General features: G+C 31.6%; 1 protein-coding gene across 1 annotated transcript in view; it reads right to left on the bottom strand.

Annotated features, from left to right (window-relative positions):
- Positions 1-2,359: 2,359 nt before the first annotated feature.
- Positions 2,360-23,940, bottom strand: part of LOC145269849 (uncharacterized) — a 169,739-nt gene continuing 148,158 nt past the window's right edge. The window contains exons 26-31 of the mRNA XM_080125576.1: positions 18,838-18,918; positions 17,768-17,923; positions 7,894-7,986; positions 6,302-6,560; positions 4,067-4,344; positions 2,360-2,599 (exon numbers count right to left, since the gene is read on the bottom strand). Coding sequence (XP_079981702.1) covers positions 2,504-2,599; positions 4,067-4,344; positions 6,302-6,560; positions 7,894-7,986; positions 17,768-17,923; positions 18,838-18,918 — 963 coding nt within the window. The 3' untranslated portion in view covers positions 2,360-2,503. The remainder of the gene's footprint in view (positions 2,600-4,066; positions 4,345-6,301; positions 6,561-7,893; positions 7,987-17,767; positions 17,924-18,837; positions 18,919-23,940) is intronic.

Here is a 23,940-nt window from a genome sequence, read left to right as displayed (position 1 = left end):
AAATCAAAAACAAATCACAAAAGAAAAAGAAAAATTCTTTATTTTTCCCTTTTTACATCTGATCTTTTTATGCAAAGTTTAAATATAAACAGAATATGCAGTGCGATACACACGTCACATGTATACCATTTCATATGTATGGAAATATCATATTCCAAAAATCATATAAATTGATCAACTGGTTTGTTTTTTACTAAAGAAAATCAAATTTTACGAGTAAGCAAAAAAGGAGTCACATGTCAGTATTTTGAAGAAACAAAGGGAGATAACTCAACAATAATTCACTGCGCTACGAATGTCACATGTATACCATCTCATATGCATGGAAAATATAAAAATAAAACCACTTAATCAATTTACGCAAATTTTTGAAATGTGAATGGGAAGAAATATGTATCGAAAATGTGTGCGACGATTCTTTGAAGAATTGCAAGAAAATAAAATAAAAGGTTATAGGTGTGAAGCACATTTTGGGGCCAGCAGGAATTGAAAGAAAACCTTTTGCACGTACACACATCCAGACATACATACACACAAATATATACACACACATACACACAGATATGCACACACATACAGTTAAATGTGTTCAACAGAAGAGTTGATAAGATGCGGAACAGAAACCCAAAATGAACAAGCTTTTCGAATTGATTATCACAGGTGAAACGAAAAGAAGAAGCTAATAAACGCAGCAATTTGAAAGAAAACTGTTTTCAATTCCAGCTACTTCGTCTCAGTTATTTATAATTTCAATATTAAGTACTTCACGTCATTGGTCTATAGTTGCAATATTTACTACTTCATGTCATCGGTCTATAGTTGCAATATTTACTACTTCATGTCATCGGTCTATAGTTGCAATATTTACTACTTCATGTCATCGGTCTATAGTTGCAATATTTACTACTTCATGTCATTGGTCTATAGTTGCAATATTTACTACTTCATGTCATTGGTCTATAGTTGCAATATTTACTACTTCATGTCATTGGTCTATAGTTGCAATATTTACTACTTCATGTCATTGGTCTATAGTTGCAATATTTACTACTTCATGTCATTGGTCTATAGTTGCAATATTTACTACTTCATGTCATTGGTCTATAGTTGCAATATTTACTACTTCATGTCATTGGTCTATAGTTGCAATATTTACTACTTCATGTCATTGGTCTATAGTTGCAATATTTACTACTTCATGTCATTGGTCTATAGTTGCAATATTTACTACTTCACATCATCGGTCTATAATTTCAATAAATGTCCATAGAAGAAAAAGCAGGTCAACTACAACAGATAAAATTTATCTAAAAATTTCTTTACTTTCATAATTTTGTATTTAAAAAAAATTTGTCATAATTTGGTACTTGTACAGTTTAACAAAGACATAAAAAAACGAAAATATTGAAAAAAAAGTTTATATTGTGCATATCTGTTATGGAATGAAGTTCTCCAAAAACAAATTTCATCAAGTAGTTTTTTTTCCTTCTTTTTTTTTTTTTTTTACAGCGAAAAAAACAAAAACAATTTGTTATGATACCGAGCAAAAGGTTCGATTTTTAGGAAGAAAAGCTAGTATTAAAGATGGGGAGGGAGTGTCGGCGATTTAAACTGAGGTATCTCTCCGTGGGACGTTAAAAAATTCAAGATGGCTACCTTCAACATGCTGTCATAAAAACGTGTTTTTCCGCTGTAAAAATACAAAGAAAACACTTGATTAAATTAAGTGAAATTTTTTTCGGAGATCTTCAGTCAAAAACGGATACGTACAATATAATCATTTTTCGATATTTTCATTTTTTAATGTCTTGATTAAACTGCACAAGCACCCATAATTTAACATAAAAAAAATGAAAATTTTCTCCATCATAGTGTACATGAAATTATTTTTTAAAAAAAGATATGTCCTTGTCATGTTTTGTATTAAGCAATATATATATTTTTTTTTTTCAATAACGGACACAAAATTTTGGTCCATTTTCGTCTCAATAATGGATAGAAAACACCAAAAACGGTTAAATATGCAAATTGGTTACGATTAATATCGAGTTGATTATGTTTCTCAGTTTGACTACCGAAGAACGTCTAGAAGTGTAATATTAAATACTTCATAAAATTTGTCTACAATTGCAAGATTTACTAAAATTTTGTCCGTCAAAATGTACGGAAAATTATTTCAAAGAAAAAAAAATGTCCTCGTTATACCTCATATCAAGCAATTTTTTAACACAAATTTTGGGCAATTTTCAGTTTAAACATTGGATAAAAAAAAACACCTAAAAAAGGTTAAATATGCAAATTATCTGCGATTAATATCGATTCGATTATGTCCCTCATCGCTTGACCACCGAATGTCGAGCGATGAGGTTACAGCAACCTAAACTGACCAACAGACCCAACAGTCCCCTAGGATTTGCCCCCTCCTCCACTGGACTTATCCATCCCTGCTCTTCGAGAGAAGAAATGAAGAGACACATGGTAGCCTTGCCGATTCTTTTCAACGTTACTTATTGAGGTTCTTGACTTGCTGTCGGACGATACTATACACATCTTCTTTGGGACGGACTGTCGTTATTGATCGGGTTTTCATAATTTGACTCTGGAAAAAAATAACATGAGAAAAATTCAGTATGAAAATTCTAATATTTTGTGCCTTACTGATTACATAAATAAAATCTATATATCTATAAAAGTGAAAATGTCTGTGCGTGTACATTTCCCTACCAAACTACTCTGTCAATTTTCAGTCTACAGACTCGAATTTTGACATAAGGGGTATTGAGATTTGGGAAAATCTTTTTAATCGGTTTTCGGCCATAAATTTGGCTGTTTCAACGATTTGACCTTTCAAAACTCTACCAAACTCATCCACCAATTTTGGGTCGAAACACTTGAAATTTTAGATGTAGATTACTTGGACATGGATAAAAGTTTTTAATTTGATTTGAGCCCAAAACAAATGTTAAAGGGTTAAAATTGGGGTCAAAGTTTTAAAAAATTTGACCTCTGCGATCTCTACCAAACTACTCAGCCAATTTTTGGTCTAAACATTTGAAATTTTACATAAAGTGTATTCAGACATAGGGCAAGCTTTTTAATTAGGTTTTGGCCGATAATTTGGCTGCCAAGGGGTCAAAGTTCAAAAGATTTGACCTTTGCGGTCTCTAGCAAACTATTCAGCCAAGTTTGAGTCTAGACATTTGAAATTTTACATAAAGGGTATTCAGACATGCAGCAAGTTTTTTAATCAGTTTTTGGGCAAAAATTTGGCTGCCAAGAGGTCAAAGTTGAAAGAGTTGACCTTTGCAGACCCTACCAAACTCCTTCGCCAATTTTTGGTCTAAACACTTGAAATTTTAGATGTAGGTTATCTGGAGTCAAACTTTTTAATATATATATGTACATAAAGTTATGAACAGTACATAGAGTCCGGGCAAAACTGGGCTCAACTGCTAGTTTTAAATAAAATAAATACAATCGCAGTATTGCATATCGTAAAAAATATAGGTTTCACGTCGGGTTAGCCATGGTACAATTTTTTATAATGAATAAAGAAGGATGTATAAATGTGATATTTTCGCGAGAGAATCGGCTCGATTAGCATAGTTACGTGAGGCATTCCAAAAGTAATGTCTCCTTTTTTTTTTTATTCCGCTCAAATGAAATCAATGAGTGCAATGTTATGATGACTGAACTTATGCATTCATGACCTGGATGCTTCATCTCTACGCTGCATGATATTGACAGTGTGAGACTATTAAGAAAGCAACCACTGTCATGGACGTGCATCAGAAGCAGAGATATATCATTGAATTCCTGGAAAAAGTGTATCGAGAATGGTGGTGATTATGTAGAAAAATAAATTCTGGAGCACAAAAGGTCATTCGTTTTAATGGTACCACTCCCGTTTTTGTAGCTCTTCAACTTTTGGAGTTAAGAAAATAGGAGTCTTTACTTTTGGAATACCCCCTCGTAGTATTAGTTTGTCATGAGTGCCTCCCCCATTTTGGCGTTGTGGCATATTGAAAAAAAAAAAAAAAAAAAAAAAAAAAAAAAAATGGTATACCTCATAACTCATTGGACCAAGTATTTCCTCTTTGTACAAGCGTCTTTTACGCCGAAACCCCACAGGAGTCGCTGCACTCGATAAAATAGCATTCAGGTCGTGCTGTCTTTTAGCGTCTGTGTCAGATGTGTCTACCGTGCAGTTGGTTTGTTTTGAAATGGAAGATGGCTTGAATGTCCGTGTTGTGAATGCCACTGGTGATTTCATGGAAGCAAGTACATCTTTCTTGGGTGACTCTTTCGTCGACCATGACCGTGGACTCGTTAAGAGGTTTTTAGCTGGAAAATAAGTATGGATTAACGTCCTTCATTTGTGTTGCAAATTATTTGATTTAAGCAAAAATAAACATTCACAAGTTTTTTTTTTTGTTTTTTTTTAACAAAAAAAAAAATAAACAAAGTTCATCCATTGTCTTAAGCATGAAACCCCAATTGTATTTTTTTTTCTTTTATAGGAAAGATGAATCGACGGTCATCCAATTTTGTCCGAACCCTTACACTTACCCTAAGACTTAGACTTAGGAATTTCCGTATCTTGCAACACGTGTCCAAGTATATCACCGTTTTCGATCTAAAGTCAAATCCACAGCGTCGTTCCATTGCAATCAAATCTCGATTGCTTCCAGTTCAATTTTGGTCTTTCTCTTTTTTTTCCATCAGTTATCCATTGGAGCACGTGGTTGGCCATTCTTTCTGAGGCAAATGTTAGGGTGTGTCCAAGCCAGCCTAGACGTCTAAAATGTACTATGCAACCCTCGTTGCAATTCATACTAGCTAACATAATCTCTAATTATTACCGTAAGATCAGAAATTAATGAGTGAGAATGAAGTGGGGATCACAATGGCGATTAATTGTTGGCTTTTTTAAAGGTTTTATTTTGAGAATGGTTATTCATGGGAGGAGAGACCAATCTAAATCTGATTACTTTTTTTTTTTTTTTCTTCAATTTTCACCCAAACAAGGCACAGTGCCACTTTGAAGTAGGGAGCTACTATCGGTGACATAATTTGCAGGGATATTATGAGGGGAGATGAGCAGCAAGATGTCTGTTCACATTACTCTTGAACTTCTGCATGTCAGTACAGTTGGGAAAGCAGGAACCCGGATGGGACTTCCAAAGTCTAGCAGTTCTGGGGAAGAAACTATTGTAGTAGAAGGCTTTCTTACATCTAGGGATCTCTACTGTGTAGGGGTGAGATTTTGCTGCTTGTCAGGTTTGTCGGGGGTATTTACGTCGAGGGGATACAAGTGCTTGTAGTTCGTCAGAGCATTCATCAATAAAGTACTTGTGTAGAACAGGTAGAGGGATACAACATTTCGTCGATGGGACAGAAGCGGAAGCTTAGATGACGCAAGCAGCAGATGCACCAGCCCAAATGTGACAACAGTACTCCATACATGGGCGAATAGTGGTCCTATAGAGGTACAGGATACTTTCAGGTGTAAGTAGCTCTGTCCCATCGACATAATGTTGCATCCCTCTGCCTGTTCTACAAGTATTTTAATGGTGAATGCTCTGGCAAACTGCAGACACTTGTGCCCCCACGACATGAACACCCTCGACAAACCCAACAGGCAGCTAAATCACACCCCCACACAATAGAGATCCCTAGATGTAAAAGATCTTTCTATTCCAGTAGTTTCTTCCCCAGAACCGATAAACTCTGGAATTCCATTCCAGGCCACTGCTTTCCCAACTGTATTGACATGCAGAAGTTCAAGTGTAACGTGAACCGATATTTTGCGGCCCAAATCGCAACATAGTACCCCAGTAGTTGTTGCCCCTGATAGTAGCCCCCTACACCAAAGTGGCAATGTGCCTTGTTTGGAGTGAAAATGTAATAAAAAAGATAAATAAAATAAAAAAAAATTAATAGTTCATAATAATAATTAATAATAATTAATATTAAATAATTAATATTAAATAATTAATATTATTTAATTAAAATTAAATCATTAATATTAATTAATTAATATTAATTAATTAAAATTAAATAATTAATATTAATTAATTAATATTGAATAATTAATATTAATTAATATTAATTATTTAATTTTAATTAATTAATATTAAATAATATTAATCAATTAATATTATTTATTTAATTTTAATTCATTAATATTAATTAATATTAAATAATTAATATTAATTATTTAATTTTAATTATATAATTTTAATTAATTAATATTAAATAATTAAAATTAGTGAAACAGAACTCTCTCATTGTTTCTTACCATTGCGAAATGAAGATGACCGAAAACTGCTGGTCAAACTTTTTATCCGGCTCAAAGGAGTTTTTCCTTTCACTGTTGATGTTAATGCATTCGATATGGGGTCATCGGATACAGTTGTCTTCTCGGCGTTGACGGATCTCTTCCGCTTGTTCAGTGGCGAATCGGAAGGCACGTTACTCGAAAGTTGTTGGATTTTTTTCTGGGCTTCCAATTTGGAACGGCGACTTGGACGATGACTGTCAGTTTCTGTTGCCGTTTTCTGCAAAGTAAAAAAAAGACGAATAAAAAACGGTTGGATTACGTCATCAGTCAAAATTTTGTGATAATAGTGTACGATCAAAAATGGCTTCATAGTGAACTATCAAGTTAATTCACAAACAGCTTTATTTAATCCACACGGGAAGCATGCTCTCGTTCTGTCAGCCATGACCAGGTAGAAGTCTCCAGTAATTTGCAATTGCATTCTAAGTATCACCTGCACTGAGGATTGAACGTTCAACCTTCAGAAGAGTGTCACTAACAACTGAATTTTACTTAGCACTTTATCCGTTATGCCACAGGTCCTTGCAGAAAATTCTAGTATGAATTTTGGGAGTCTTATCAAAGAAATTACTGTTACCTTTATAGGGTGAGCCTTTCTGCTTGTGCAGTAATAAAACTTCTCAAATGCACTTGTGATGTTAGGCTGTATAAAGTGTTAGCTTTGGTCAAAATCGCCAGTTTTTACATTGGATTTTTCCGATTATCAATTATTGATATTTATCGAAGACATTTTGATACAAAACCTATCTAAGAACATTGCCAGATACATAAAGTGCATTTCTGTTAAATTACAAAAAAATATTGGCCCAGCCATTTCGGCTTCCATAAGAAACAAACTCATACAGACTAAGTACTTTTTAAATAATATAGATAATGCCCACACCATGCAAATTAAATAAAGGAACCCCGTTCAAAATTCTGTGTAGATTCTCGAGTTCAACAGAAAAATTTCTCGAGTTCAACAAGGTCAACTGCACACCTGTGGAACTCTGTTCCGTCTGCCTGCTTCCCACCGGACTACAACTTGGATGTTTTCAAGTCCAACGTTAACAAATTCCTAATGAACCGCCCCCTTAAGTAAACACTTCATCAAATCTCCACACTAACGTAATGTACTTGCAATAACCCTTATCCCTGAGTGGCTTCCGGGCCTTGATAAGTGGTGATCAATGTGTAAAAAAAAAAAAAAAAGGTCAGCCAAAACGTTGAATGTATCTAGCCAGCAGAAATCCATTTCCTCCCATTCCGCTGGATCTTTTTTTAATCCTATCAATTTTTCGTCCATTTGTAAATTCCGATGGCATATTTTTTTTTTTCCTCCTTGCATATCTCGTGAAGGCAGGATAGTTTACCGAAACGTCGTAGAGATTGAGTGAATCCTTTTTTTTAATAACTTTCACAGCGATTTAGGGGCATAATTCCTTTCTTATTTTTTTTTTTTTTTGAATAAACAAAACAGGAGGAAGGGCAGGTACATACGGATCAATCAGAAGGGGAAAAAAAAGAAGCGGAATTTCCCTCCACCACAAAATTTGCTAGTAAATACCCACCTGACCACTTGGATTGCTTTCATCGGACACATTTGGCCGACGACAAAGGGAAAGACTCGAAATTGAAAGTTTGCTACTATTCATATGATTGCTCTGAAACGAGAAAACGAACATCAGCTCAAAGTTAATGAATCCGCACATCTCGAGATGGATGGGGCAAGGGACATTGTTGCGTCCAGTTATTTGATCATCAAAGCCAATTGAACAAAGAGGTTAATGCCAAGTCTGTGAGCCCCCAGGTCTAAAGTTAGATGGAGGCAAACAAAGTTAAACACTTCCAATATTTTATTGTCAACGAAATCAGTGAAACTGCCCATTTTTCAATCCAATTGACAGGAAGCTTCACATGCCTCTCAGCAATGACTTAGTCTGCATTGCACTGTAGAGAATCCGCTCTTGATTTTATGAAATTATGACTTGAATAAAAGTTTAAAAATGCAAAAGTCAAGTATCATGGTTCAATTGTGCTCTAAACAGGAACATTCATTTCGAACACGCCCCTGCCATATCAAAGAACTTAATGTTGATTTTATATGTCGGACCTTTCTGCTTGTGTGGTGATAAAACAATGCACTTCTGAGGTTAGACTGTACAAGGCTGTTAACTTTGATTAAAATCGGACTTCCTTTTCTAATAGTATTTTTCAAGTTTCGATTCTTATCAGAAACATTTCAATAAAAAATCCCACCTAAGAACATTTCCAGACAAATAAAATACATTTGTGTGAAATAAAAAAAATAAAAAAAATAAACCCAGCCTTTTTGGAGTCCATAAGGAATTAACTCACAAACACACACAAAGTGCCTTAAATAGAGATATCGGATATGCAATATTGGATGAAACATCGGATATGGCATATTGTATATTAGATATACTGTATGATTGGAAGTTATATATTGGACGTGACGTATTGGAAGCTATATATCGGACATGACGTATTGGAAGTTATATATCGGACATGACGTATTGGAAGTTATATATCGGACATGACGTATTGGAAGTTATTTATATCGGACATGACGCATTGGAAGTTATATATATCGGACATGACATATTGGAAGTTATATATCGGACATGACGTATTGGAAGTTATATATCGGACATGACGTATTGGATGTTATGTATCAGACATGAAGTATTTTGTATGCTATATATCGGACATGACGTATTGGATGTTATATATCAGACATGACGTATTGGAAGTTATATATCGGACATGACGTATTGGATGTTATGTATCAGACATGAAGTATTTTGTATGCTATATATCGGACATGATGTATTGGATGTTATATATCGGACATGACGTATTGGATGTTATATATCGGACATGACGTATTGGATGTTATGTATCAGACATGAAGTATTTTGTATGCTATATATCGGACATGACGTATTGGATGTTATATATCAGACATGACGTATTGGATGTTATATATCAGACATGAAGTATTTTGTATGCTATATATCGGACATGATGTATTGGATGTTATATATCGGACATGACGTATTGGATGTTATATATCGGACATGACGTATTGGATGTTATGTATCAGACATGAAGTATTTTGTATGCTATATATCGGACATGATGTATTGGATGTTATATATCAGACATGACGTATTGGATGTTATATATCGGACATGAAGTATTTTGTATGCTATATATCGGACATGATGTATTGGATGTTATATATCAGACATGACGTATTTTGTATGCTATATATCGGACATGACGTATTGGATGTTATATATCAGACATGACGTATTGGATGTTATATATCAGACATGAAGTATTTTGTATGCTATATATCGGACATGATGTATTGGATGTTATATATCGGACATGATGTATTGGATGTTATATATCGGACATGACGTATTGGATGTTATGTATCAGACATGAAGTATTTTGTATGCTATATATCGGACATGACATATTGGATGTTATATATCAGACATGACGTATTGGATGTTATATATCAGACATGAAGTATTTTGTATGCTATATATCGGACATGATGTATTGGATGTTATATATCGGACATGACGTATTGGATGTTATATATCGGACATGACGTATTGGATGTTATGTATCAGACATGAAGTATTTTGTATGCTATATATCGGACATGATGTATTGGATGTTATATATCAGACATGACGTATTGGATGTTATATATCGGACATGAAGTATTTTGTATGCTATATATCGGACATGATGTATTGGATGTTATATATCAGACATGACGTATTGGATGTTATATATCGGACATGAAGTATTTTGTATGCTATATATCGGACATGATGTATTGGAGGTTATGATATCAGACATGACGTATTGGATGTTATATATCGGACATGACGTATTGGATGTTATATATCGGACATGAAGTATTTTGTATGCTATATATCGGACATGACGTATTGGATGTTATATATTAGACATGACGCATTGGAAGTTATATATCGGACATGACGTATTGGATTTTATATATCGGACATGAAGTATTTTGTATGCTATATATCGGACATGACGTATTGGATGTTATATATTAGACATGACGCATTGGATTTTATATATCGGACATGACGTATTGGATTTTATATATCGGACATGAAGTATTTTGTATGCTATATATCGGACATGACGTATTGGATGTTATATATCGGACATGAAGTATTTTGTATGCTATATATCGGACATGACGTATTGGATGTTATATATCAGACATGACGTATTGGATGTTATATATCGGACATGAAGTATTTTGTATGCTATATATCGGACATGACGTATTGGATGTTATATATCGGACATGACGTATTGGATGTTATATATCGGACATGACGTATTGGATTTTATATATCAGACATGAAGTATTTTGTATGCTATATATCGGACATGACGTATTGGATGTTATATATCGGACATGACGTATTGGATGTTATATATCGGACATGACGCATTGGATTTTAAATATCGGACATGACGTATTGGATGTTATGATATCAGACATGACGTATTGGATGTTATATATCGGACATGACATATTGGATGTTATGATATCAGACATGACGTATTGGATGTTATGATATCAGACATGACGTATTGGATGTTATATATCGGACATGACGTATTGGATGTTAAATATCAGACATGACGTATTGGATGTTAAATATCGGACATGAAGTATTTTGTATGCTATATATCGGACATGATGTATTGGATGTTATATATCAGACATGACGTATTGGATGTTATATATCAGACATGACGTATTGGATGTTATATATCGGACATGACGTATTGGATGTTATATATTGGACATGACGTATTGGATGTTATATATCGGACATGACGCATTGGATTTTATATATCGGACATGACGTATTGGATGTTATATATCAGACATGACGTATTGGATGTTAAATATCGGACATGAAGTATTTTGTATGCTATATATCGGACATGATGTATTGGATGTTATATATCAGACATGACGTATTGGATGTTATATATCGGACATGATGTATTGGATGTTATATATCAGACATGACGTATTGGATGTTATATATCAGACATGACGTATTGGATGTTAAATATCGGACATGAAGTATTTTGTATGCTATATATCGGACATGATGTATTGGATGTTATATATCAGACATGACGTATTGGATGTTATATATCGGACATGATGTATTGGATGTTATATATCAGACATGACGTATTGGATGTTATATATCAGACATGACGCATTGGATGTTAAATATCGGACATGAAGTATTTTGTATGCTATATATCGGACATGATGTATTGGATGTTATATATCAGACATGACGTATTGGATGTTATATATCGGACATGATGTATTGGATGTTATATATCGGACATGACGTATTGGATGTTATATATCAGACATGACGTATTGGATGTTAAATATCGGACATGAAGTATTTTGTATGCTATATATCGGACATGATGTATTGGATGTTATATATCAGACATGACGTATTGGATGTTATGTATCAGACATGAAGTATTTTGTATGCTATATATCGGACATGATGTATTGGATGTTATGTATCGGACATGACGTATTGGATGTTATATATCGGACATGACGTATTGGATGTTATATATCGGACATGACGTATTGGATGTTATATATCGGACATGACGCATTGGATTTTATATATCAGACATGATGTATTGGATGTTAAATATCAGACATGACGTATTGGATGTTATATATCGGACATGAAGTATTTTGTATGCTATATATCGGACATGACGTATTGGATGTTATATATCGGACATGAAGTATTTTGTATGCTATATATCGGACATGATGTATTGGATGTTATATATCAGACATGACGTATTGGATGTTATATATCAGACATGAAGTATTTTGTATGCTATATATCAGACATGATGTATTGGATGTTATATATCAGACATGACGTATTGGATGTTATATATCAGACATGAAGTATTTTGTATGCTATATATCGGACATGATGTATTGGATGTTATATATCAGACATGACGTATTGGATGTTATATATCAGACATGAAGTATTTTGTATGCTATATATCGGACATGATGTATTGGATGTTATATATCAGACATGACGTATTGGATGTTATATATCAGACATGAAGTATTTTGTATGCTATATATCAGACATGACGTATTGGATGTTATATATCAGACATGAAGTATTTTGTATGCTATATATCAGACATGATGTATTGGATGTTATATATCAGACATGACGTATTGGATGTTATATATCAGACATGAAGTATTTTGTATGCTATATATCGGACATGATGTATTGGATGTTATATATCAGACATGACGTATTGGATGTTATATATCAGACATGAAGTATTTTGTATGCTATATATCGGACATGATGTATTGGATGTTATATATCAGACATGACGTATTGGATGTTATATATCAGACATGAAGTATTTTGTATGCTATATATCGGACATGACGTATTGGATGTTATATATCGGACATGACGCATTGGATTTTATATATCGGACATGATGTATTGGATGTTATATATCAGACATGACGTATTGGATGTTATATATCGGACATGAAGTATTTTGTATGCTATATATCGGACATGATGTATTGGATGTTATATATCAGACATGACGTATTGGATGTTATATATCGGACATGACGTATTGGATGTTATATATCGGACATGACGTATTGGATGTTATATATCAGACATGAAGTATTTTGTATGCTATATATCGGACATGACGTATTGGATGTTATATATCGGACATGACGCATTGGATTTTATATATCGGACATGATGTATTGGATGTTATATATCAGACATGACGTATTGGATGTTATATATCGGACATGAAGTATTTTGTATGCTATATATCGGACATGACGTATTGGATGTTATATATCAGACATGACGTATTGGATGTTATATATCAGAAATGCAGTATTTTGTATGCTATATATCGGACATGACGTATTGGATGTTATATATCGGACATGACGCATTGGATTTTATATATCGGACATGATGTATTGGATGTTATATATCAGACATGACGTATTGGATGTTATATATCGGACATGAAGTATTTTGTATGCTATATATCGGACATGATGTATTGGATGTTATATATCAGACATGACGTATTGGATGTTATATATCGGACATGAAGTATTTTGTATGCTATATATCGGACATGATGTATTGGATGTTATATATCAGACATGACGTATTGGATGTTATGTATCAGACATGATGTATTGGATGTTATATATCAGACATGATGTATTGGATGTTATATATCAGACATGAAGTATTTTGTATGCTATATATCAGACATGATGTATTGGATGTTATATATCAGACATGACGTATTGGATGTTATATATCGGACATGAAGTATTTTGTATGCTATATATCGGACATGATGTATTGGATGTTATATATCAGACATGACGTATTGGATGTTATGTATCAGACATGAAGTATTTTGTATGCTATATATCGGACATGATGTATTGGATGTTATATATCAGACATGACGTATTGGATGTTATATATCGGACATGAAGTATTTTGTATGCTATATATCGGACATGATGTATTGGAGGTTATGATATCAGACATGACGTATTGGATGTTATATATCGGACATGACGTATTGGATGTTATATATCGGACATGACGTATTGGATTTTATATATCGGACATGAAGTATTTTGTATGCTATATATCGGACATGACGTATTGGATGTTATATATTAGACATGACGCATTGGATTTTATATATCGGACATGACGTATTGGATTTTATATATCGGACATGACGTATTGGATGTTATATATCAGACATGAAGTATTTTGTATGCTATATATCGGACATGACGTATTGGATGTTATATATCGGACATGACGTATTGGATGTTATATATCGGACATGATGTATTGGATGTTATATATCGGACATGACGCATTGGATTTTATATATCGGACATGATGTATTGGATGTTATATATCAGACATGACGTATTGGATGTTATATATCGGACATGAAGTATTTTGTATGCTATATATCGGACATGATGTATTGGAGGTTATGATATCAGACATGACGTATTGGATGTTATATATCGGACATGACGTATTGGATGTTATATATCGGACATGACGTATTGGATTTTATATATCGGACATGAAGTATTTTGTATGCTATATATCGGACATGACGTATTGGATGTTATATATTAGACATGACGCATTGGATTTTATATATCGGACATGACGTATTGGATTTTATATATCGGACATGACGTATTGGATGTTATATATCGGACATGAAGTATTTTGTATGCTATATATCGGACATGACGTATTGGATGTTATATATCAGACATGACGTATTGGATGTTATATATCGGACATGAAGTATTTTGTATGCTATATATCGGACATGACGTATTGGATGTTATATATCGGACATGACGTATTGGATGTTATATATCGGACATGACGTATTGGATGTTATATATCGGACATGACGTATTGGATTTTATATATCGGACATGACGTATTGGATGTTATATATCGGACATGAAGTATTTTGTATGCTATATATCGGACATGACGTATTGGATGTTATATATCAGACATGACGTATTGGATGTTATATATCGGACATGAAGTATTTTGTATGCTATATATCGGACATGACGTATTGGATGTTATATATCGGACATGACGTATTGGATGTTATATATCGGACATGAAGTATTTTGTATGCTATATATCGGACATGACGTATTGGATGTTATATATCGGACATGACGCATTGGATTTTAAATATCGGACATGACGTATTGGATGTTATGATATCAGACATGATGTATTGGATGTTATATATCAGACATGACGTATTGGATGTTATATATCGGACATGACGTATTGGATGTTATGATATCAGACATGACGTATTGGATGTTATATATCAGACAGGACGTATTGGATGTTATATATCGGACATGAAGTATTTTGTATGCTATATATCGGACATGACGTATTGGATGTTATATATCGGACATGACGCATTGGATTTTAAATATCGGACATGACGTATTGGATGTTATGATATCAGACATGACGTATTGGATGTTATATATCAGACATGACGTATTGGATGTTATATATCGGACATGACGTATTGGATGTTATATATCAGACATGACGTATTGGATGTTAAATATCGGACATGAAGTATTTTGTATGCTATATATCGGACATGATGTATTGGATGTTATATATCAGACATGACGTATTGGATGTTATATATCGGACATGATGTATTGGATGTTATATATCAGACATGACGTATTGGATGTTATGATATCAGACATGATGTATTGGATGTTATATATCAGACATGACGTATTGGATGTTATATATCAGACATGACGTATTGGATGTTATATATCGGACATGACGTATTGGATGTTATATATCAGACATGACGTATTGGATGTTATGATATCAGACATGAAGTATTTTGTATGCTATATATCGGACATGATGTATTGGATGTTATATATCGGACATGACGTATTGGATGTTATATATCGGACATGATGTATTGGATGTTATGATATCAGACATGATGTATTGGATGTTATATATCAGACATGACGTATTGGATGTTATATATCGGACATGACATATTGGATGTTATGATATCAGACATGATGTATTGGATGTTATGATATCAGACATGACGTATTGGATGTTATATATCGGACATGACGTATTGGATGTTATGATATCAGACATGACGTATTGGATGTTATGATATCAGACATGACGTATTGGATATTATGATATCAGACATGACATATTGGATGTTATGATATCAGACATGACGTATTGGATGTTATGATATCAGACATGACGTATTGGATGTTATGATATCAGACATGAAGTATTGGATGTTATGATATCAGACATGATGTATTGGATGTTATATATCGGACATGCCGTATTGGATGTTATGATATCAGACATGATGTATTGGATGTTATGATATCGGACATGATGTATTGGATGTTATATATCGGACATGACGTATTGGATGTTATGATATCAGACATGATGTATTGGATGTTATGATATCAGACATGATGTATTGGATGTTATATATCGGACATGACGTATTGGATGTTATGATATCAGACATGATGTATTGGATGTTATGATATCAGACATGATGTATTGGATGTTATGATATCAGACATGATGTATTGGATGTTATGATATCAGACATGATGTATTGGATGTTATGATATCAGACATGACGTATTGGATGTTATGATATTGGACATGACGTATTGGATGTTATATATCGGACATGATGTATTGGATGTTATGATATCAGACATGATGTATTGGATGTTATGATATCAGACATGATGTATTGGATGTTATGATATCAGACATGACGTATTGGATGTTATGATATCAGACACGACGTATTGGATGTTATGATATCAGACATGACGTATTGGATGTTATGATATCAGACATGATGTATTGGATGTTATATATCGGACATGACGTATTGGATGTTATGATATCAGACATGATGTATTGGATGTTATGATATCAGACATGATTTTCTGTGATGTTATGATATCAGACATGATGTATTGGATGTTATGATATCAGACATGACGTATTGGATGTTATGATATCAGACATGATGTATTTGATGTTATATATCGGACATGACGTATTGGATGTTATGATATCAGACATGATGTATTGGATGTTATATATCGGACATGACGTATTGGATGTTATGATATCAGACATGATGTATTTGATGTTATATATAGGACATGACGTATTGGATGTTATGATATCAGACATGATGTATTGGATGTTATATATCGGACATGACGTATTGGATGTTATGATATCAGACATGATGTATTGGATGTTATGATATCAGACATGACGTATTGGATGTTATGATATCAGACATGACGTATTGGATGTTATGATATCAGACATGACGTATTGGATGTTATGATATCGGACATGACGTATTGGATGTTATATAATGGACATGACATATTGGATGTTATGATATCGGACATGACGTATTGGATGTTTTTATATCGAACATGACGTATTGGATGTTATGATATCGGACATGACGTATTGGATGTTATTTTTAGCAAACACCCAAAACAGCGGGTAGAAAAGGAAGTTGCGATTAAAAAAAGAGAAAACTAGTCAATAGATGGCGCCACCAATTAATTTGTAAGCTTACCTGCGTAGGTGACTCAAAAGGTTTCCTCTTTCTATTTTTCTTCAGAGCTTTGGCGGCGACAGGTGGAGTAACATCTATCTCAATGTATTCTTCCCTCGGAAGGGCTGAGTTTGAAGGTAGAGGAGAAGACTCGTCGTTTGCAGGGGTCTGACAGACCTACAAAGGATTTAAAAAAAAAAAATGGGTTTGTAGAATGGAATAAACTTTGAACCGTTTTAAATTGTGAAACACTTTTTTTGTAATTCATTGTGATTCTCTGACGATAGACATTGGAAGATTCATGTAAATAATCTGTCAATTTCACCCACAACATTTTTAATCTTTTCTCTTCTCATTTCTAGCATTTACCCCCCCCCTCCTTTCTTATTCGCCAAGACCATTCCTCTCTGTGAACATGCACACAAACTTAAACTCGAGTAAAATTATTCTCAGGCAATGCCAGGCAGGAACAGCTAGTACATTGATAATTTTATTTAAGGAGCTAACAAGACAAGACATGAAGCCACTTGATGTAGTGAGCTAACAGGAATGAAAGCTTTAGAATTTTTGAGATGAAGATTGGTTATTCATATATTTTGGATTCATCGGACTACCTTTCTCATCTTGAATGTGATTTTCACAACGTTTCGGTTGATGTAACCTCCGACCTTCTTCAGGTGACTCTTGTCAAACTCAGGAACGTTTCTGTCGAACTCGGGAATTTGGGTGGAATTTTGAGTTGCACCCTTTATTTACTTCATGAGGGTAGCATGTTCTTGTTCTGTCAGCCATGACTGGATAGAGATCCTAAGTAATTCAAAACTGTTTTTTTTTTCGGTCGCCCACACTGAGGATTGAACCTTCAACCTTCAGGATAATATCACTTTTAAAATTGATTTTTCCAAGTACTCTAACCACTGCGCCACGTGTCCTTGCGAAAAAAGTAAATAAAAGTTTGTGCTCGAAATTTCGTCCAAATTAAGAAAATTAATAAATTTAATAATTTTTAAATTTATTAAAATTATTAAAATATATTAAAATTATTCAAATATATTAAAATTTTTAAAATATATTAAAATTTTTAAAATTACCTGTTTATCTGATGACATGGCTAAATCATCTTCCGCCATTTTGTCATTCTCTTTGACAGCGTCTAACAATGGTTGGGGACTCTAAAAAAAAAATAAAAAATTTTTTTTTAAATGTAAAAATTTTAAGTTTGGTTTCCCTCATTAAAATCCATATATATTATCATATTCGGTTTAACTTGAATATCATCATCATCATCAATTTAACATCCATGCTGGCATGTGTTGGATGGCTTTTAGAAATTGACCCCCAAACTAAACTATACATTTAAATTTCAAAAATCTGCTTTTTTTCTTTTTAACGATTTTGTAAAAAAAAAAAAGAGTACACTTTCCGGTATCTACACACCTCTACAGTGAAGGGGTGGGATTTTGTTGCTAAACTAGTTTGTTAAGGGGGCACAAATGCAATAAAGTCAGCAAAAGACTTATAAATATTTATGTCTCAGAAGTAGAGTGAAAAGCATATCTTATTTTTCTTTTCTTAATATTATTGGAATCTTTTCCTTTTTTCCTTGTACACATTTTTGTGAATTATTCCATGGATTTTTGCCTTTGGATTATTATGGACCATCTTCTTCCAATTACGGGATTTCCTTGGATTTTACTTGTGCAAATGGAAATTCAATTAACTTTCTTGGAGTTATAGTTTTGGATTTTACCGTCATTGGATTTTTTTTATCTTCCACCAGACTATCCATTCATGTGTAATCACCTTTTTCTTCACCATATTCCCTCTGCTTCACTTTTTTTGTTATTAAGTAAGGTCTTTGACTTACTTGTTGTTTCATCAAATACTTTTGTATGCAAAATCCGATCCTGCATTTTGCTAATTCCTACCCTCTGATGAGAAGGAAAGTATTTCTTTGAAACTCTGCGGATTAAGGACTATCCACTTATCTAGTGTTTCCTTTTCAGATTAAATATGTTTTTTTAACTCATTCCAAAGTGTTTTTTAATACGTTTTATTAACTGTTTGCTCGTATATATATATATATATATATATATATATATATACACACACACTATTATATATATATATATATATATATATATATATATATATATACATATTATAACATATATATACACACACACACTATTATATATATATATTATAACATATATATATATATACACACACTATTATATATATATATATATATTATAACATATATATATATATATATACACACACACTATTATATATATATATATATATATACTATAACATATATATATATGTTATACATATATATGTTATATACTATAACATATATATGCTATATACTATAACATATATACATATATATGTTATATATTATAACATATATATATATACATATATATGTTATATACTATAACATATATATATATATGTTATATACTATATAACATATATATATATACATATATATGTTATATACTATAACATATATATATATATATGTTTATATGTATATAACATATATATATATATATATATATATATATATATATATATATAGTAATTTATAAAATATATATGGCGATTAAGCTACACTGAATATTCTGCGTTTCATCCAACTATAGGATTCGTCAGGCTTATGTATATATATATATACACTATTACATATATATATACATATATATATATATATATATACATATATATAACATATATACATATATATACATACATATATATATACATATATATATACTATAACATATATATATACTATAACATATATATATATATATACTATAACATATATACATATATATATATACTATAACATATATATATACATATATATATATACTATAACATATATATATACTATAACATATATATATATACTATAACATATATATACATATATATATACTATAACATATATATATATACATATATATATATACTATAACATATATATATACATATATATATATACTATGATATATATATACATATATATATATATAGTCTTTGAAGTTTTCAACATTTGAAACCATACAAAAAATTATTTTTTATCATTCGTTAAAAAAACATCTAGTCAGTAAGTCATTTAATCACCTGCAATCACTGCATCAACTCTCGAATTTACTATAATACCAATTTTTTTATTTTTCAAGGGATCATCAGTTGTTTACCATGAAACACTGTTTCGGGGATTTAAAAACAAAACAGTGTATTACATCATGGCTCCCCAGCAGTGTTGATCAAAAACCACCACCCTTAATCTTAGGAAGAAGACAAGTTACAAAAATTTTTTTATCCAATTTCCTATTCTTAATTGCAATTACTAACCTTTTCATAGTATAAAAATGAATTTCTTACCTGTGCGATTCATCAATTTCCACATTTAAAATGGATACATTTTTTAATTTATCAGTCTTGTATTTATAAGATTTGGATTAATCCATTTAACTACTTATCACCCCCACTATAGTTAGTAGTTTGTATATTTACATTCTTATTTATTTAATTTTTATTTTTAGATATATAAAGGTTAAAAATATTTTATTTTTACATATATACATTTTTTTTTTTTTTTAATCTCTATATAAATTTATTATATGTAATTATAAATACATTTATACATTGCTAATATAGTTTTGGATTTCCTTTATCAATATAGTCTGGTTTATCTTAAACGATTGAAAAGCATCAGGATAACGAACAAATGCTTTATTTAACTGTTTAAATATTTTATTTTTATCTCCACCTTGTTTTATCATCCTTATTACTAAGCTAGAAACTGGTGGTATAAAATCTGTTAATTTTAGAGTAACGCGAGCTATTCTCAAAAACTCTGACATAATGGTTCCATAAAACACAAAAACAGGGCAGGTGCTATCCTTATGGGGCATACGTACTATTTTAAAGGGGAAAGCGTTTCTTTTATCAAATATTTTATAAAGAAAAATTCCATCCTCAATTTTTATATCTAAATCCAGAAATGTAGCCTGTTGTCCTCTATGTTCACAATTTAATTTTAGTTCGTTTGGATATATAAGATGTTTATTTTTTTCGAATTCATCATTATCGTTTATGCATATAAGGTCATCTATAAATCTCCTACACCCATGAAAGTTATATGTTTTAGATATATCTGTTTTTAATAATGATGACATATATATATACTCGAGTCTATGTAAATACAAATTTGCCCAAAATGGTGCCGGATCCAATCCCATTGGGATACCTATCGTTTGGAGTAATATTTTATTTCCTATTTGAAAATAGCATTCAGTAAGATGACTTACAAGCATTTTTAAAATACCTTTAGAAATACTAGTTTTGCTATTTTTATTTTTACACCAGAAAGCTTTAGAGTTTGAAAAGTCTATATATTTACCTTTTCCACCTTAAAAAGCCAAATCTACAGTATCATTTAATTCTTTTATAAGTTTTTCGTGCGGAATTTTAGTATATAGCGTACTAAAATCATAAGTAGCTATAGATTTTGCTTTTATTCTGGAATTTATTTTATCTAATTTTTCTTTCACTGGTTTGGAATTATTTACTACCCAAAATAGATTTATATTACTATAGAATTTACTTTTCAGGTGAAAATTATTTATTTGATTTATAATTAATTTAAATATTTTAGATATAGCTTTACTTAGAGGTTTAGTGATGCACGTCTTTGAACCTACAATAAATCTAGCCCCAACTGGATTTTTATGCATTTTAGGTATCCAATACATACATGGAAGATTTTTGTGTTTATCTTCTAACTTTAATCCTACTTTTTCATTAATAATACTATTATTCAAAATAATACTATCTAAATTACTATTACTTACTTTATAAGTATCCGAATCGTTTCCTATAAGTCCTACTTCTATCAATAAACGTTGTATATAATATTTTTTACATATAAAGGCTATATTGTTTGCCGCTTTATCAATCGGAACTATTACAAACTTTTCTTGAAGTATTTTAAGTTCCTCCCGTATTTCTGATTTTTTTAAAAGAGGATTGGTTTTTCTAGGGTGTTTAAATTGTTTTATATGTTTAACCTTTTTATTTACGCATTCAATTATACTATTTTTCCATGCATCAAACGTAGACTGTGCTAATTTTTATTTTTCTTTACCATAGACATAATAAAACCTTCTAGTGCTTTAGTAACTTCTTTAACGCATTTAGTGTAATTTAGGCATTTAGGTTCTCTATAATTTGGACCCTTACTAAGTAGTTTTCTTAATTTAGGATTATTTACTATCTTTAAATCTCCTGTAATTACATGTTTTATCTCATTATTACAGAACGGAGAGGAATTACATTCACATTCTGGAATATTTATAATAGTATCATTTATATTTATATGTTTTACCGTTTTCTTATAATTAAAAATCTTATTGCGTATTGTTGGCCCTAGTTTATATGTAACTATTGGTTTTTGATCTTTTTTCTGGAACTCATTTGGTAGTAATTGAATATTTTTTTGTTTATTAAATATTTTAGGTAAATTTACATCATCAAAACCTTTATTTTCATACAAAACTACACAAACATTTTTAGGTTTCTTTTTTATATCGTTCCCTGGTGGCTTATATAATTTAGTGTCAATTATATCTAGAATATATTCATACCATTGAATGAAATAGTCCTTCTTATATATCATATCCGGTTGTAATAATATTTTAGATGCTATTTCCTTCAAAACTTTCTTTTTTGTTTGATTAAGCAATTTTCTTATATAATTGAACGACTCATAAATTTTATTAATAATGATATCTTTAATTTTACTAAAAAAATCCTCGCATGAAATAACTGATTTTCTATTATTTCTATTAACATGAGTTCTATCTCTAATACCGTAGCGAGGCAAAGCTGGATATAATCTACCTATAATTTCAGAATCTTGTAGGTTATTTTTTTTAACTTTACTATTCAACCCATATGGGTAAATTACTCGCATTTTTTTAATTATATTGTCTTCCTTATCCTGACGCATCCTTAGGATATCGTTATCTACATTACCTAGACTATTATATCCATTACATTTAAATTTTTCAATTATTTGTACGGAAAAAGACGACTGACTACATATATACTATAACATATATATATATACATATATATATATACTATAACATATATATATATAT

The sequence above is a fragment of the Euprymna scolopes genome, chromosome 45 (genome assembly GCF_053919585.1).
Source record: "Euprymna scolopes isolate OS-2025 chromosome 45, ASM5391958v1, whole genome shotgun sequence".
Classification (NCBI taxonomy): Eukaryota; Metazoa; Mollusca; class Cephalopoda; order Sepiida; family Sepiolidae; genus Euprymna; species Euprymna scolopes.
Note: the sequence above shows the minus strand (reverse complement) of the source record. Positions and strands in the feature narration are given on the sequence as shown.